This window comes from Stegostoma tigrinum, chromosome 6 (genome assembly GCF_030684315.1).
Source record: "Stegostoma tigrinum isolate sSteTig4 chromosome 6, sSteTig4.hap1, whole genome shotgun sequence".
NCBI lineage: Eukaryota > Metazoa > Chordata > Chondrichthyes > Orectolobiformes > Stegostomatidae > Stegostoma > Stegostoma tigrinum.
In genome coordinates, this window is record NC_081359.1 from 82,428,320 (window position 1) to 82,445,403 (window position 17,084).

General features: G+C 40.5%; 1 protein-coding gene across 1 annotated transcript in view; it reads left to right on the forward strand.

The window, feature by feature from the left end:
• Positions 1-17,084, forward strand: part of kl (klotho) — an 88,657-nt gene that overhangs the window by 39,084 nt on the left and 32,489 nt on the right. Inside the window, exon 3 of the mRNA XM_048532202.2 lies at positions 4,949-5,217. Within this exon, the coding sequence (XP_048388159.2) occupies positions 4,949-5,217 (269 nt within the window). The remainder of the gene's footprint in view (positions 1-4,948; positions 5,218-17,084) is intronic.

A 17,084-nucleotide genomic window follows, 5' to 3' on the forward strand; every position in this document is an offset into this window, starting at 1 on the left:
TAGTTGGGTAATTTTCCACATTGTCTGCAAATGCCAGTGTTATAACTGCACTGGATAAACTTGGCTGTAATTGTAGAATGTTCTGGAGCATCAGCCTTCAGTGCTATTGCTGGAATGTTGTCAGGGCCAATAGCTTTTGCTGTATCTTGTACCTCCAACTATTTCTTGATATTACATGGAGTGAATTGGCTGAACACTGGTAGCTGTAATATGGGGACCATTGGAGGAGGCTGAAGTGAGTTATCCACTTTCTACTTCTGACTGAAGATTGCTGTGAAAACTTCAGCCTTATCTTTTTGATGTGTTGGACTCTTCCATCATTGAGGAGGGGGATATTTGTGGATCCTCCTCCTCCAGTGAGTTGTTTCCATCAACCTTCCCAACTGGATGTGGCAGGATTGCAGAGCTTAGATATGACTAATTGGCGTGGGATCGCTTAGCTGTCTCTATCACTTGCTGGCATGCAAGTAGTCCTGTTTGGTGGCTTCACCAGGTTGACACCTCATTTTTAGGCATGCCTGGTGCTACTCCTGGCATGCCCTCCTGCACTGTCTATTGATCCAGGATTGGTCTGCTGGCTTGATGGTAATGGTTGAGTGGGTGATGTGCTAGGCCAAGAGGTTGCACATCGTGTAGGGATATAATTCTGCCGCTGTTGATGGCCCACATTGTTTCATGGATGTCCTAGCAAGGTATACTACTACACAATACAATGGAGGTTATTCTCAATATGAAGGCGGGAATTCATTTCTAGGAGGTGTCAGAGTCCTAGACATCGACAACACAGAAAAAGACTCTTAATCCCATCACACCTATGCTGGTCAAAAACAACCACTGAATTGGCCTATTCCCATTTTCCAGCACTTGGCCCATAGCCTTGAATGCATTGGCATCACAAGTGCATATTTGAATACTTCTTAAACGTTATGAGGGTTTCTGACTATACCTCCCTTACAGGGAGTTAGTTCCACATTCCCACCACGCTCTGGATGAAAACGTTTACCTCACATCTTCCCTAACCTTCCTCCGTCACCTTAAGTCCATGCCCCTTGGTCATTGATCCCTCCAAGGCAAAAAGTTTCTTCCTGTCTGCTCTATCTATGCCCCTTATAATTTTATACATCTCACTGATATTCCCTCTCAATCTCCACTGCTCTGTGGAAAACAATCAAGGTCTGTCCAATCCCTCCTCATAACTGATACTCTCCAGCCCAGAAATGGTCTCAGTAAATCTCCTCTGTGCCCATTCCAGCGCTATCAAATTTCTCATCAAAGTTTTGATAGCCCACTGTGTTATTAATATCTTGGGGGTGGGGTCACAGGGAAATTTACCTTCATCACATTAATTATTTGGTGTGTTCTGTGTGGTCTTCAACCTCAGTTTTTTATCTTTTTCTTCATGATAATACTGGATATTAGAATATGAGTTGTGCATGTATATATAATTGGTTATGTTATTGTTCCAACTCTGAATAGTTTGTTTTGTTGAAAAACCATGGAATTGTAAGCTTTATTCTGTTGCTAACTATGTGGATTTCACATCTTGCCTACTTGATAGTAAAGATTACTGGTCCCTTATCAGATTGTCATGCAGGTTTAGTGGTCTGATCCAGGACTGTATCAGGGTCCCTCATGTAATGTAGCAAATGTAGCAGTCAATGAGCAAGGAGCTAATGATTGAATAATCTGTATTTGAAACATTGGTTGAAGGTTAACTAGTGGCCAGGAATCAGAGAAAATTTCTCTTCTAATGACGTGTGCTGTTTTGCATCCATCCAAGGGGTAAAATGGGACACATGTTTAATAATTCATCCAACATTTCTGACAGTGTAGCTCCCTGTTACACGGACACTTTGTCTCTTGAGATCAGAGATGAGAGTACTACCAGTGGAACTAAAGCAAGCACCCTAAACTGAACAGTCCACAATATGATGTGAACAAATCATTACATGTTAATCAGTTGTGGTGATAGAAAATACAGGCCTTGATTTAATGGTGGTAGTAATGGCAAAACTGTTGGTTTCAGAGGAGTAACAACAGTGAATGCTGATAGCAGCTTCAGAAGCCTACAGAGATGTAGATTAACATGGGAATCTAGAAATTGCTGTTGGTGATTGCATACCTCTTCACTGGAGGGGTGGTCAGTTTTGCAGCTGCTTGGGAATTATCACTCGGTTTTAATCAAACAATTATATTGTCATAGAGTCACAGAGCCATTCAGCACAGAAATGGTCTCGTCAGTCCAACTCATCCGTGCAGACCACACATTCCATCTGATCTAGATCCATTTGCTAGCATTTGGTCCACATCCCTCTCAACCCTTCCTATTCATGCATCCATCCAGATGCCTGTTAAATGTTGTAATTGTACCCACTTCTGTTATATTCTCTGACAGTTTGTTCCATACTCGCACTACACTCTGCATGAAAAAGTTACGTCTCAGGTCCTTTCTAAATCTTATCCCTCTCATCTTAAACCTATATCCCCAAGTTTTGGACTCCCCCCACTTAAGAGAAAGATCATGGCTGTTCACACTATCCATGCCCCTCTTGATTTTATAAACCACTCTAAGGTCACCCCTCAGTCTCTGCCACTCCAGGGAGAGAAGTCCCAGTCTATTCAGCCTCTCCCTTTGGTTCAAACACTCCAGTCTTGGTAACATCTTCGTAAATCTTTTCTGCAGCCTCTCAAATTTAAGAAAATCCTTCTGTAGAATGTCAATTAGAATTGTACATAGTATCTCAAAAGTGGCTTAAACAATGTCCTGAATTCCTGAATAATTACCCAGCTAAGTACCAACCGGCTGCCTGATGATTTGCAGATAATTCTGGGAATAAGGCAATTGCCCATCAGACATTCAAACTTCCCACAGAGGTTAGTACATCAGAAGTCTGGCTGGATTTCAATTCACGTCATTGGTCCTGCATTCATTCTCTACTGATCCTGAGACTGGATCAAGGCCAACATATTGCCATTTTAAAAAAAAGTTATCAACTAAGTTATGAGAGTTATCTTGTCACTAAGTGGAGCATTCATTTCACCTGAGAGACAGTCTGTTCTCTTTCAATGAATTCTGAGCAATCAATTAATCATTTAAGTCTTGAAATATTTCTCTAATTCCAATCTGTGAAACTTTTCTCCATAACTATTATTCATGTTTGTGTATTCATGCTGCCCAAATTTAGTTTCTTTCATCTACATATTAAACAAAATTAGCTGAATGGATCAACAATTTAATCTGATTAGCAGACATGTGCCAGAGAATCTTGACTACAAATTTAATTCTAGTTCAGCATATTTTAAAAACACACTTACCTCAGTTTTTAAGCATTAGATCTTAAATTCAAGGAATTGAATCCCAACCACAACTATTACTTGTAATCCAGTTTCTCTTAAGGGCTAAATGTTAAATGTAGAGAATTTGAGGATTCCTGAAAACTAAAACATTTTTTTGCAATTTTTCATCTTGTACTCAGGATAATTTGCAAGAATACCAATTCTGACAGCAGAATGTTGACTGGATGGCAGGTAGACTTTAATTGGTAGAAACATTACCAGTCTCTTCTCTCTCATGAATGCAGAATATTTTATTAAATTAGTTCAAAACACAGGAGAATTACTTTGGCAAATTTAATTCCTCAATCAACATCATATAAACAGATTTTCTGATCTTGATCACATTGCTGTTAGCGGGATCGCGCTCTCCAATTGCCATTAATTTCTACATTAATTTGGACCAATTTCAAGCAATAGAGAATTAAACTTTGACAAAATGTAGCGACTACATAATATTTTGGAACAACTATAAAATTCTTGTAGTAAAGTTATTGATTTTTTTGCATTATAAACAAACAATGCTTCCAAGAATTCTATTCATTTCAGAAGTTGCATGCAAAATAAATTAAATCAGTTAATTATTTGATGAGTTTTTGGTGGAATCGCTTTCATATAGATTGAGCTGGATTTTCAGAGAGCTGGAAGACTCCTTGACTTTTAAAGAAAGCAAGCAGGACCAATCCTGGGATTTCCCCAGTTTTTAGCAGCATGGATTAAGGATGTGGCTAATTCAAGTCACAAGCCCACAGCCTGCCATCCCCATCCAGCCAAGTTCATACTGAGGACAAATATCTCCTAGTATCCACAACTTTTGTGGAATTGAGACAGGCTTTTAAGGAGTTATGATACACAGCCCCTCGGCGATGGCATGAACTAAAAACTGGATGAGGGAACCTTTTGAAAAGTAAATTTGAAAGACCCATTGTCAAACTATGCTTTCCACCCACAACACGCCCATGGTCCCTCATACACCCCATGTCAATCTACATTCCCATTTACTCAGTGTACACTCTGTGTAAAATCAGTGAATAGTGCCAATAGCATTTGTGTTTTATCTTAAATGTAATCCTTTCATAACATTCTTAAAGAATCTCTTTTCACTCTAGCTCTACAGAAATGTCTCTCATCCAGACACAATAACAGTAACAACAACTACTTAATAACTTTTTATCATGAGTAAATAAACATTGTGAAATCGGCAGAATAGATCACAGAAAAAGTGGCCGATCAAGCAATGCTTTCCTTTTAGGCAGAGCCATTTCCACCGATGTATGGATGTCCAATTAACACCTGCTCTCCAGACTGAAAATCCTGCCTTTGTAGGTATTCTCTCTTGAGGCGGTGGTGCTGAGTCAGGAAATTTCCCAACTCTTGCCATCCACTTCTGGGATGAAAATCCAGCTCGTTGACTACACTTCAAAAAGTACTCATTGGCTGTGAAGTACTTTTGGCTGTCTTGCTAGACACTAATGAGTTGCCTGTGTTTGCAATGCAGTAAGTTCAATTCAGTAAGTCTTGGAAGATAAATGTTTCCTGTCACTAAAATGCATTCCACAAATTATATTTATATGAAATGTAAACACTAACACTTTTGATACTTGTACCTTTACAGCAATTAAATATGATGGAGTTGATGTCATTGGATACACAGCATGGTCACTACTTGATGGTTTTGAATGGGACGCTGGTTATAGTACCCGACGGGGGTTGTTTTACGTTGACTTTAAAAGCAAAGAGAAGAACAGAATTCCAAAATCATCTGCTTATTTCTATCAGCAAGTGATAGAAGACAAGGGATTCCCACCTATACCAGAAAACAAACCTATTACAGGAACCTTCCCCAACAGTTTTGTATGGGGCATCTCTGAAGATGTCATACAGGTATTTCTTTATACTTCTCTAAAAAAAATGAAGGTTGTTATGGTCAATGCAATATACAAGTTTGTCAACACAGTGTATGTAAATCAGTCTCACCCCTCAATTTCTCATCAATTACAACCCCTATGTGAATTTTGGCATATTTCAACAAATACAGATCATTCTGCACATCAGAAGTACCATGTTGCTGAATTCTCCATACATGTATGTTTTTATTTTAATGCACCGCATAGCCTCATCTGAATTTAAAAATTCATTTTCCATATATTATTTCAGAAACATTGCAAAAACTAAGTAACTTAGGTCTCTTCAAACTTCTCGTGGGTATCAAAAGTTGTCATCTGTTGTAGGGAAATCCTTTTTTAAGAAGATCAAGGTTTATTTTGAGGAGGTAAAATATTTTCTGTTTACACTTAGATATTGAAAACATTTTATGAGGCGACCTTTAACTTTAATTTTAGGTCAAAGTAGCTTAAATTCCTGTTACTTTTCTTTGGAACTACTGTATGTTAGCCAGCATGCAGTAGTCTGAGACTGATAGGAGCAATGAGCCTATGTTGCAAAGGGATAAACCAGGAAAGGATTAACAGTGTCTGGGATAAATGTGAATTAATTGAAGAAACCCAGCACGGATTTGTAATGGGGAAATCGTGTTCGATGAACTTAATTAAGATTTTTTAATGTGGTAATCGAGAAGACGGAGAGGAAAATGTGCTGCATATGCTTTATTTGGACTTCCAAAATAAGGTGCCATGTAACAGGCTTATCAACAAAGTTGAAATCCTTAGAATATAAAAAGGACAGAGACAGCATGGTGATAAATTGTGATCAGAGATAATGGGGACTGCAGATGCTGGAGAATCCGAGATAACAAAGTGTGAAGCTGGATGAACACAGCAGGCGAAGCAGCATCTCAGGAGCACAAAAGCTGATGTTTCGGGCCTAGACCCTTCATCAGAAAAGCTTTTGTCAGCTTTTGTGCTCCTAAGATGCTGCTTGGTCTGCTGTGTTCATCCAACTCCACACTTTGTTATCTTGGAATAAGAATGGTCTTTTTTCAGACTGGCATAGAATAGTGTTCCCCACATACAGGCAGTTTAATCATTTTTTAAAATCAAAATCAATGACCTAGATTTGAATGTACAAAGCAAAATTACAAATTTTGTGATGACAAATCACTTGAAAGAATTGTGAACTGCAAAGAGAATAGTAATAATCCTATCACTAGGATTAGGTTTAACAGCCTGGTAGAACAGTCAGACAGATGGCAGATGAAACTTATGCAAAAAAATATAAAATGATAAATTTTGGTCAGAAGAATGCGGAAAGGCAATGCAAGATATAGGATACAATTGTAAAAAGGATGCCGGACCTGAGGTCATGTGTGCACAAATTTTTGAAGGTGGCAGCACAGGTTAAGAAAGTGACTAATAAAGTAGAGTTTGACATTTCAGGTCGAGATCCTTCTATGAAAGCAGTATTTGAAGACTAATGTACAATACCATTGCTTACCTTGCTCTTAATAAGGAGTTTGAACTCGTAACCTGTACAATTTACTACTGAAATTGGGCATCTTATAATGCAAAAATATTCCAAGCTACCAATAAAGTTTTGGTGTACATCCACAGGTCTGGTAAGAAATAAAACAGTTTTCTCTATGAAAAGTTCAGGTGAATTACACACATGGGCAACATCTTCAAAAACATGGGGCAGATGTTTGTGTATACTGATCACCCCATAGACCCTACAAATGGAACAGCAGCAGGAATGAATGAGCGCGTGGAACAGAACATTGACTTGCTATGAAGTTTCTGCCCTTCTGCATTTTCAGATAGACCTCAAGCCAGACTGCTAAAGGCTTCAGCATGTCATAGGAAAGGGCCTTATTGACATATCCTGGTCAGGGTTACAGTTAGACAACACTTTCATCTCACATTGTGACAGCCATATTTTCCTTCTGCCTATCAACCAGAAACAGCGTAAATCAGGGTTCAGTTGTAATCACAGTAAGTTGATGGAGGGTTTGGAAAACATTTTTATACTTGAAACTTCTGCGTTTTAATGTTCAATGCCTTCCAAATTTAATTTTTTTGTAAATTCTGCAAAATGGTTCATACAGAACTTGACTCCTTAGTGTTGATTATTGGCTGCTTTAAACCACTGTAAAGGTGCAGAATATTGTCTGAGGAATGGATACCTATATGTATTTTGTGTTGAACTGGATAGTGTATGTTCAGGATGTTAATGCATGTGTAATGAACATTCGGTTTAGAACATTGAGTTTAGATCTGACTTCATAACACTTCATTTTGGATTTTAATTTCTCCGACAATGCTTTCTCTTAATTACACATGGCTAATATGTTCAGCAACAGGAAGAATTCCACTTCCGGTGTGATTTAAAGGGATCGACAGCTACTTTTAAGTTAAATGCTGATTGAGTCCCGCTGACCGCTGTTATACTTGTAGAAGTGCTTCTTGCACAATTTTCTAAATGAGGCCAAGCCAAGGCCAGTGTAGTATTTTTTGTTTTGTATTTGGTAACACATCCAAGAATTCTACTGACTCTTGTACTGGCTTTACGGTATTTTTTTTGAATTTTCAGAGGGTCATGTTGTATAACATCTAGGTCTTTCCCCTAATAAATAACTCCCTACAGGGTTTGCCCATTCTTGGCAATGGTAGCATGAAAATGCATAACAAGACATATCTGTGTCAAAGGATCCAAATTTTGTCCTGTTCTCTTATCCTGTCTTATTGTAATCTATTTCTTTCTTCCAAGGTCATAAAACCCACACAAACCTTTGCATCACTCGGATTTCTTCTATGAGATTATTGATGGCAAAGCACAACAAACCTAACACTGACCCCTGCAGGGTTCTAGTTGTAATGCATCCCCACATGGAATCACTGTTGTTGACAAGAACATTTTGTCCATGAGAATGCAACCAATTCCTTATCCAACCTCAAAAGTAATGGCTTAGTGGTAATATCACTGGATTGATAATCCAGATCTTTGGGCTAATATTCAGGGAACATGGGTTTGAATTCCACCATTGGAAACTGCAACAAAATCTAAAGTAAAAAAATAAAACTGGGCATTTGACCTGGCACAAGTTGAGGCACCAGGAATGACAACAGCAAACAGAAGCCTATTGGACCTGCAAAGTCCACCTTATCATCGTTTAGGGATTTGTGCCAAATGTTGGAAAAGTTACCTCACAGACTAGTTAAGCAGCAGCCGAATGCTCATACTCACAGAATATTACCTTACAGACAATGTCTGAGTCACCATCCCTGGGTATGTGCTGAACCACTGGCAAGATGAAGACCATAGGTGGTCATGCCACAATGGTACACACTTGGGATGAAGTTATCTTGGGAGTCCTTAATGTTGACTTCAAATGCCATTAATTCTCATGGCATCAGGTCAAGTAAATATCCAACTGATTACCCCTCTGCTCACCTTGGCTAATGAATCAGTACTCCATGCTGAACATCATCATCCTCATGTGTACATTTATGACAGTATTGGTAAGAGAGGTTACCGCACAGTTCTTGGAGAAGTGAAGTCCTGTACTCATCTCCAGGATATCCCTCTCTTTGTTGTGTGGCACTGACACTGGTCTTTAAGTCCAATAGACTTCGAGTAGACCGAGGAACTCAAAACATGGCATTCATGAGGTGTTGTGGCCATCAGTCACAGCAGCAGAATTGCATTCAAGCATTATCTGCAACTCATAGCTTGATATATACCCCACTTTTAAACTACCACCAAGCCAGGAGATCAATCCCGTTGCAAGAAGAGTGCAGGGGGCATGCCAGGAGCAGCACTGGACATACCTTAAAATGATGTGTCAGTCTGGTAAAACTTGCCAAACAGCAGTAACAGCACACAGTTGACAGTACTGAGCAATCCCAGGTCCAATGGATCAGATCTAAGCTCTGCAGTCCTACTGCATTCAGTTGTGAATGGTGTTGGATAAATTAACAACTAACAGAATGTAAGGGTTCCAGAAATATCCATATCCTCAATGGTGAGGAGTCTGGTGCAACTGTGCAAAAACTACGGTTGAGACGTTTTCATCCATTTTCAGCCAGAAGTCCCAAATGGATGATCCACCTCAGCATCTTCTGAGAATCCAGCATCATGGATGCGAGTCTTCAGCCAATTCAATTAATTCCATGTGATATCAAGAAACAGTTGAAGATGGCAAATGGAGGTAATAACATTTCTCCAATTCCCAGACAACGAAATGGTTTATGGCCAAATGCAGCAACACCTGGAAAATATCCAGGTTGGTCTATAAGTGGTAAGGAAGATTCACACCACACATTGCCAGGCAATGACCAATTATAACCAAAGTGAATCTAACCATTGTTCCTTGATGTTCAATGGCATTACCCTTGCTGAATCCCTGGGCATTAGCATTAAGCAGTGGACCAGCCTTATAAATATTATGGTTACAAAGCCAGTCAGAGGCTAGGAATCTTGCAGAGAGTACCTCATTTTCTGATTTCCCAGTACCTGTGCATTAGCTATGATGAACAAGTCAAGAGTGTGATGAAACACAACCCACTCACCTTGATGAGTGCAATTCCAAAAACACTCAAGAAGCTTGGCACAGGATGAAGCAGCCTGCCTTATTTACTCCATATTCCAGAATGCCTCCATCACTGGCGGTCAGTAGCAGCAGTGTGTACTATCTACAAGATGCACTGCAGAAATTCACCAAAGATCCTTAGACAGCACCTTCCAACCACATGAACATTTCCAGGGAGAAGGACCAGGACAGGAAATAGAGTCATGGAGTTATACAGCACAGAAACAAACTGTTTGGTCCAACTAGTCCATGCTGAACATAATCCCAAACTAAACTGGTCCTACCTGCCTGCTCCTGGCGATATCCCTCCTCACCTTTCCTGTTCATATATCCATCCAAGTGTCTTTTAAACATTATAATTGTGCCCACATCCACCACTATATCAGGAAGTTCATTCCACACACAAACCACCATTTGTGAAAAAAAATTGTCTCATGTCTTTTTAAAATCTGGACACCTTAAAAATGTGCCCCCTAGTCTTGAAAGTCTCCATCTTAGGGAAAAGACATCAACTCTATCAATACCTAATTATTTTATAAACTTCTATTAGATAATCTGTCATCTCCTACACTCCAGTGGAAAATAGTTCCAGTCTATCCAATCATTCTTTGCAACTCAAACCTTCCATATCTGCAACATCCTGGTAAATCTCTTCTGAACCCTCTCCAGCTTGACAATATCCTCTCTTTAACTGGGCATCCAGAACTGGACACAATATTCCAGAAGAGGCCTCACCAATATCTTGTACAGCCTCATGACATGGGAACACCATCACTTGTAAGTTCCCCTTCAAGCCACTCACAATCCTGACTTGGAAATATATTGCTGTTCCTTAAATGTCACTAGGTAAATTTCCTGGAACTCCCTCCTGAATGGCATTTTGGGTCCACCTTCACCAAATGACTACAGAGGTTCAAGACAACATATTACCAGCTCATGGGAAATTAAAGATAAGCAAAAAATACTGGCCCAGACAGCAAAGTTCACATCCCCAGATGAATTAAAAAAAACAGTTAATAGTAGCGAGTTTTGAGAAGATTTGTAGCTCAGGTTCAGGTTCTGGATGTGAGTTTGCTCGCTGAGCTGGAAGGTTAGTTTTCAGACGTTTTGTCACCATTCTAGGTAACATCATCAGTGAGCCTCCAACGAAGCACTGGTGTTATGTCCCGCTTTCTATTTATCTGGTTAGGTTTCCTTGGGTTGGTGATGTCATTTCCTGTTCTTTTTCTCAGGGGATGGCAGATTGGCTCCAAATCAATGTGTTTGTTGATGGAGTTCCGGTTGGAATGTCATGCTTGTAGGAATTCTCGTGCATGTCTCTGTTTGGCTTGTCCTAGGATGGATGTGTTGTCCCAATCAAAGTGGTGTCCTTCCTTATCTGTACGAGTGATAGTGGGTCATGTCGTTTTGTGGCTAGTTGATGTTCATGTAGCCTGGTGGCTAGCTTCCTGCCAGTTTGTCCAATGTAGTGTTTGTCACAGTTCTTGCAAGGTATTTTGTAGATGACGTTCGTTTTATTTGTTGTCTGTATAGGGTCTTTTAAGTTCATTAGCTGCTGTTTTAGTGTGTTGGTGGGTTTGTGGGCTACCCTGATGCCAAGGGGTCCGAGTAGTCTGGCAGTCATTTCGGAAATGTCTTTGATGTAGGGGAGAGTGGTTATGGTTTCTGAGCCCGTTTTGTCTGTTTGTTTGGGTTTGTTGCTGAGAAATTGGCGGACTGTGTTCATAGGGTAGCCATTCTTTTTGAATACGCTGTATAGGTGATTTTCCTCTGCTCTGCGTAGTTCCTTAGCAGAGGCAGTAATGCAGAGACTTGAACAAACAGCTCTGCCAATCATCCAACCCAAACTTTGAGTCCGCTATGTGGATGACACCTTTGTCATCACTAAACAAAACAAATTCAAGACCATCAATAATACCCTTACTGGCATAACATTCACAAAAGAGGAGGAAAGCAACAACAAACTGCCATTCCTACATCTCACAGTAGAGCGAACAGCCAATGGGGAACTTCAAACCAGCGTCTACAGGAAAACAACACATACGGACCAAATACTGAACTACAGGAGCAACCATCCCAACACCCACAAACGAAGCTGCATTAGAACATTATTCCAACGAGCCACCACACACTGCAGCACAAAGGAACTACGCAGAGCAGAGGAAAATCACGTATACAGCGTATTCAAAAAGAATGAGTACCCTGTGAACACAGTCCGCCGATTTCTCAGCAACAAACCCAAACAAACAGACAAAACGGGCTCAGAAACCATAACCACTCTCCCCTACATCAAAGACATTTCTGAAATGACTGCCAGACTACTCAGACCCCTTGGCATCAGGGTAGCCCACAAACCCACCAACACACTAAAACAGCAGCTAATGAACCTAAAAGACCCTATACAGACAACAAATAAAATGAACGTCATCTACAAAATACCTTGCAAGAACTGTGACAAACACTACATTGGACAAACTGGCAGAAAGCTAGCCACCAGGATACATGAACATCAACTAGCCACAAAACGACCTGACCCACTATCACTCATATCCTTACATACAGATATGGAAGGACACCACTTTGATTGGGACAACACATCCATCCTAGGACAAGCCAAACAGAGACATGCACGAGAATTCCTAGAAGCGTGGCATTCCAACCGGAACTCAATCAACAAACACATTGATTTGGAGCCAATCTGCCATCCCCTGAGAAAAAGAACAGGAAATGACATCACCAACCCAAGGAAACCTAACCAGATAAATAGAAAGCGGGACATAACACCAGCGCTTCGTTGGAGGCTCACTGATGATGTTACCTAGAATGGTGATGAAACGTCTGAAAACTAACCTTCCAGCTCAGCGAGCAAACTCACATCCAGAACAGTTAATAGTGTTGGGAAATACCCAAGTAAGTTCTGTGCAACAAAATCTGGCCAGACCTAAATTGGCCAAATAGGCCTCTACATTCAATTAACAGCAAATTGATGGAAGGAATTGTTGACACCCCTTGCAAAAGGTACAACCTACTTACGATCATTCAGGTTAGGTTCTATAATGGTCATTTAGCCCCTAACCCAATCACAGCCTCGATTCAAGCCTGGACAAAAGAGCTGAAATCCAGAGGTGAGGTGAGAGTGACTGTACTTGACATCAAGACAGCATTTGACTTAGTTTAACATCAAGGAGCCCAAGCAAAACTGGAGTCAACGGGAATCTGAAGAACAACTCTCTGCTGGTCGGAGTCATAGCTGGTATAAAAGGAAGATGTTTGTGGATGTTGGAGATCAGTCATCTCAGCCCAGGGACATCATCCAAATTCCTCAGGGTAGTGTCCTAGGCCCAAATATCTTCAATTATTCACTGACCTTCCCTCCACCAGAAGATCAGAAATGGGGATGTTCATCATCAATAAATATTCAGCACAATTCATGACTCCTCTGATACCAAAGCAGCCCATGTCCATACGGTCAACATTCAAGTTTGTGGCAAGTATTTTTACACTGCAGAACCACCAGGAAATGACCAGCTGCCACCAGAGAGAAACTAACCATTGCAATCCGACATTCAATGGCATTACCAACACCGAAAAATCCACTATCAGCATCTTGGTGGTTACCATTGTCCGGAAACTGAATTCTACCAGGCATATTAATACTGTGGCTTCAAAGGAATATCAGGCGCTGGAAATTCTGCAGTGAGTAATTCAGCTCGTGGCCCCCAAAGCCTGTCTACCATCCACATGGCACAAGTGAATAGTGTGATAAAATGAACATCATTGGCTTGGATAAGTGCAGCACTGGCAACACATAATGGATATAAACTTGCCAGGACAAATACAGGACAGGATTGATTGGCATCCCATCCACTATCTTCAACATTATCTCTCTCCACCACCAATACTCAGTAGCAGTAGTGTGTGCTATCTACAAAATACACTGCAGTAATTCACCAAGACTCCTTAGGAAGTTCCTTCCAAGCCCATGAACTCTACAACATAGGAAGATATTTGCAACAGATGCATAGCAACACCACCACCTGGAAGATTCCCCTCTTAGGCCATGCACCATTTTGACTTGGAACTATATTAATGTTGCTCCACTGTTGCTGGGTCAATGTCCCAGAACCCCCTTCATACCAGCATTGTGGGACTATGCCAGTTCAAGAAGGAAGATCACCCCTGCCTTTTCAAGTACCATCAGGTTTGGGCAATAGATGCTGGTCCAGCCAGTAAAGTCCATAACCTGTGAATGAATGAATAAACAAAACACATTAGAAATAGAAGTAGGAATGGGTCATTTGGCCCCCATGAACGGCTCCTGTCAGTCATGCAATAAGTGACTGATCTGATTGTGGTCTTAACTCGACTTTCCTGACTGATTACCAGAAGGTTTGACTCCCAGTAAAGGTGCTCGAGATTTGGTCAATGAGTCATTTCTGAAGTAGGATAGACAATGAAAAAACAAAGGATATAGTATAATTTGATTTCAAAATGTATTCAATATGTTCCAGCACAAGAGGTTAGTTCTTGCAGAAAATGATAACTAAGATAATATCCCTAAATCCATTAGTTTGGATTGAGGATTGGTTAATGAGCCAAGGTCAGAATAAACACAGGGTTTTCAGGTTAGCAGGATATAACTCACAGGATGTAACAGGGATCATTGTATGAACCTCTGCTGTTTACATCCATTTACAACTAGCTATTTCTATCAATGACATATCTAACAAGACTAAGTGTAGCTTACCCATGTTTTCTGCAAGTGCGATACCATCATCAGCAGGACAGCAGGCAGTAAGAAGGAAGTAAAGGGGCTGTGGAGGAATATAGGCAAGTTGGGTCAATGGGCAAGAACATGGCAAATGGAATTCAATGAGAAATTAATTGAAGTTATTCACATTGTTAGAAAAAAAATGCAGATTTTTTTTGAACAGAGGGATTGGAAAATGTTTATATTCAGAAGAATTTGGATATTCTTGCCCTTGAATAACAAAGTTAGCAAGTAATTAGGAAGGCAACTTGTGTGTCAACTTTTGTTACAGAGGTGTTCTTAGTGTCAGTACTGCAGCTCTACAAGGCATTGGTAAGGCTGTGTCTGGAGTACTGCATGTGTTTTGATGTCTTTACATAAGGAAGAATTACTAGTCCCGGAAAGAGTGCAATGAAGGTTCACTAGACTGGTTAGAGTCGTAGAGCCACACAGCATGGAAACAGAGATAATGGGAACTGCAGATGCTGGAGAATTCCAAGATAATAAAATGTGAACACAGCAGGCCAAGCAGCATCTCAGGAGCACAAGCTGCCCATGCTGACCAGATTTCCTAAACTGAACTAGACCCATTTGTCTGTTTCTGGCCCATATCCCTCTTAACCTCTCCTAGCCACGTACCTCAAGGAAAGTTTTAGAGGTGCATGGGGACAAACAGGGGTGGACTAAAATGATTACTCTTTTAAATTGTCATTTTTTCTCTAAGCCTTTGGAACACTGTGCCTGAAACAGTGGTGGAAGCAGAGTCTTTGAATATCTTTAAGATACATGTTGATAGATTTTTGTTAAGCAACAGGGTAAAATATTAATTAGGGGTTAGAAGATTACAATCAGATCAATCACGATCTTATTGAATGCGAGTAGATTTGAGGAGCTGGATGGGCAACCTCTGATCCCTGTTTGCATGTTCCAATGTGAGCAAGACATGCTAGACAGAATGGTGTCCTCCTGTCCTGACAAATCCTCAGGACTGTCCAGACTTTGATGCAGTATGCCATGGGAAAGGCAGCCTGCACCAGGACCTTGGATACAGAGGCAAAGGGACAGCACTGCAGCACTCACTGGGTGTCCAGGGCAAATGACTGTTACCAAAAGACAGAGGAGGGCTGGTGGCATTGTGGTAATGTCAATGGTTTAGCAATCTACAACTCCAGCTAATTCTTCCTTCCATAAAAGGATGGATCTGTGAGGGGAAATTGAGTTAACCAAACCTATATTCTCTAGAGTTTAGAAGAATGAAAGGTCATCTAATTAGAATTGAAAATAACACCCCTTGGGATTCTGAGCTAATAACTGTGAGGGCAAAAGCATTGGAGAGTATCTAATACTTCTTTTACAAAGTTAAGCTATCCTTCCATGATAACATTCCTCACTGCCTTCAGTTATGGTAATTAACTGTTAGCATTTGAAGTTAGTTGTGCTTGTGCTGACTGAATTGTGCTGAGTAGGGTGGTACAATGGCTAAGTGGTTAGCACTGCTGCCTCATAGCACCAGGGACCCAAGTTTGATTCTAACCTGGGGTGGCTGTCTGTGTGGAGTTTGCATGTTCTTCCCATGTCTGCCTGGGTTTCCTCCAGGTGCTCCAGCTTCCTCCTGCCATCCAAGGATGTGTAGGCTAGTTGGATTAGCCATGCTAAATTGCCCATGGTGTCCAGGAATGTGGTGGTTAGTTGGTTTAGCCATGGGAAATGCAGGGTTACAGGGATAGGTTAGAGGGGTGGCGGGCTGAATGGCCTGCTTCCACACTGTAGGGATTCTCTGATTCTAATTGCTCTACCTTGATTTTTCAGCAAATATTCCACCTCAATATCCATGCTATCTATTTATATATCTAGCTTACATACGCAATCTTGTTCAGATTTGGCAAACTGTTTGGTATATCTGAGATGACCATTTGGTAACCAGGTTTGTAACCCGGCGTCAAAGACTTCCTGTTGTACTTTGAGTGGGGTTTTTTTGCGGTCGGGAGGAGGGTGCACTTATCTGTAGTTTGCACCAAATCACATCCAATGGTTTATGACCAGCTTCAACAGTGAGATGCTTATGGAACAGATTGGTGTGGAATCTTGTGATTGCAATTACTAAAGCAAATGTTTCACAGTGTACTGGAATAATTGGATTCTGTTTGAGATTGGCTTTTCCAAATGCAATTGGTTTGCTATCTTGTTTGATGCAAGTTCCTAGTCCTTTCTGCAAAACATCTTCTTCCAGGATCATCTTCTTCTTTAGGTTGTATTACTGCAGGGTACAGTTTTCTGTTGACAATGCTTGTTTGAGAGACTCAAACATATATTGATTGTCTTCCTGACATACAAACGATGCAGCCTTCTTATGATGATGCTTTAAGGGGAAGTTTGAAATATATGGAGCGAAAATGCTGAAGACTGTAAATGCACCTCTGTAGATCTTTATTATCTTGTAGGGTAGGCATTTGTCTTACATCTTTAACTTTGAGTTAGGACAGATTACATTACTTGAATAAATACAGCTAAAAGAAT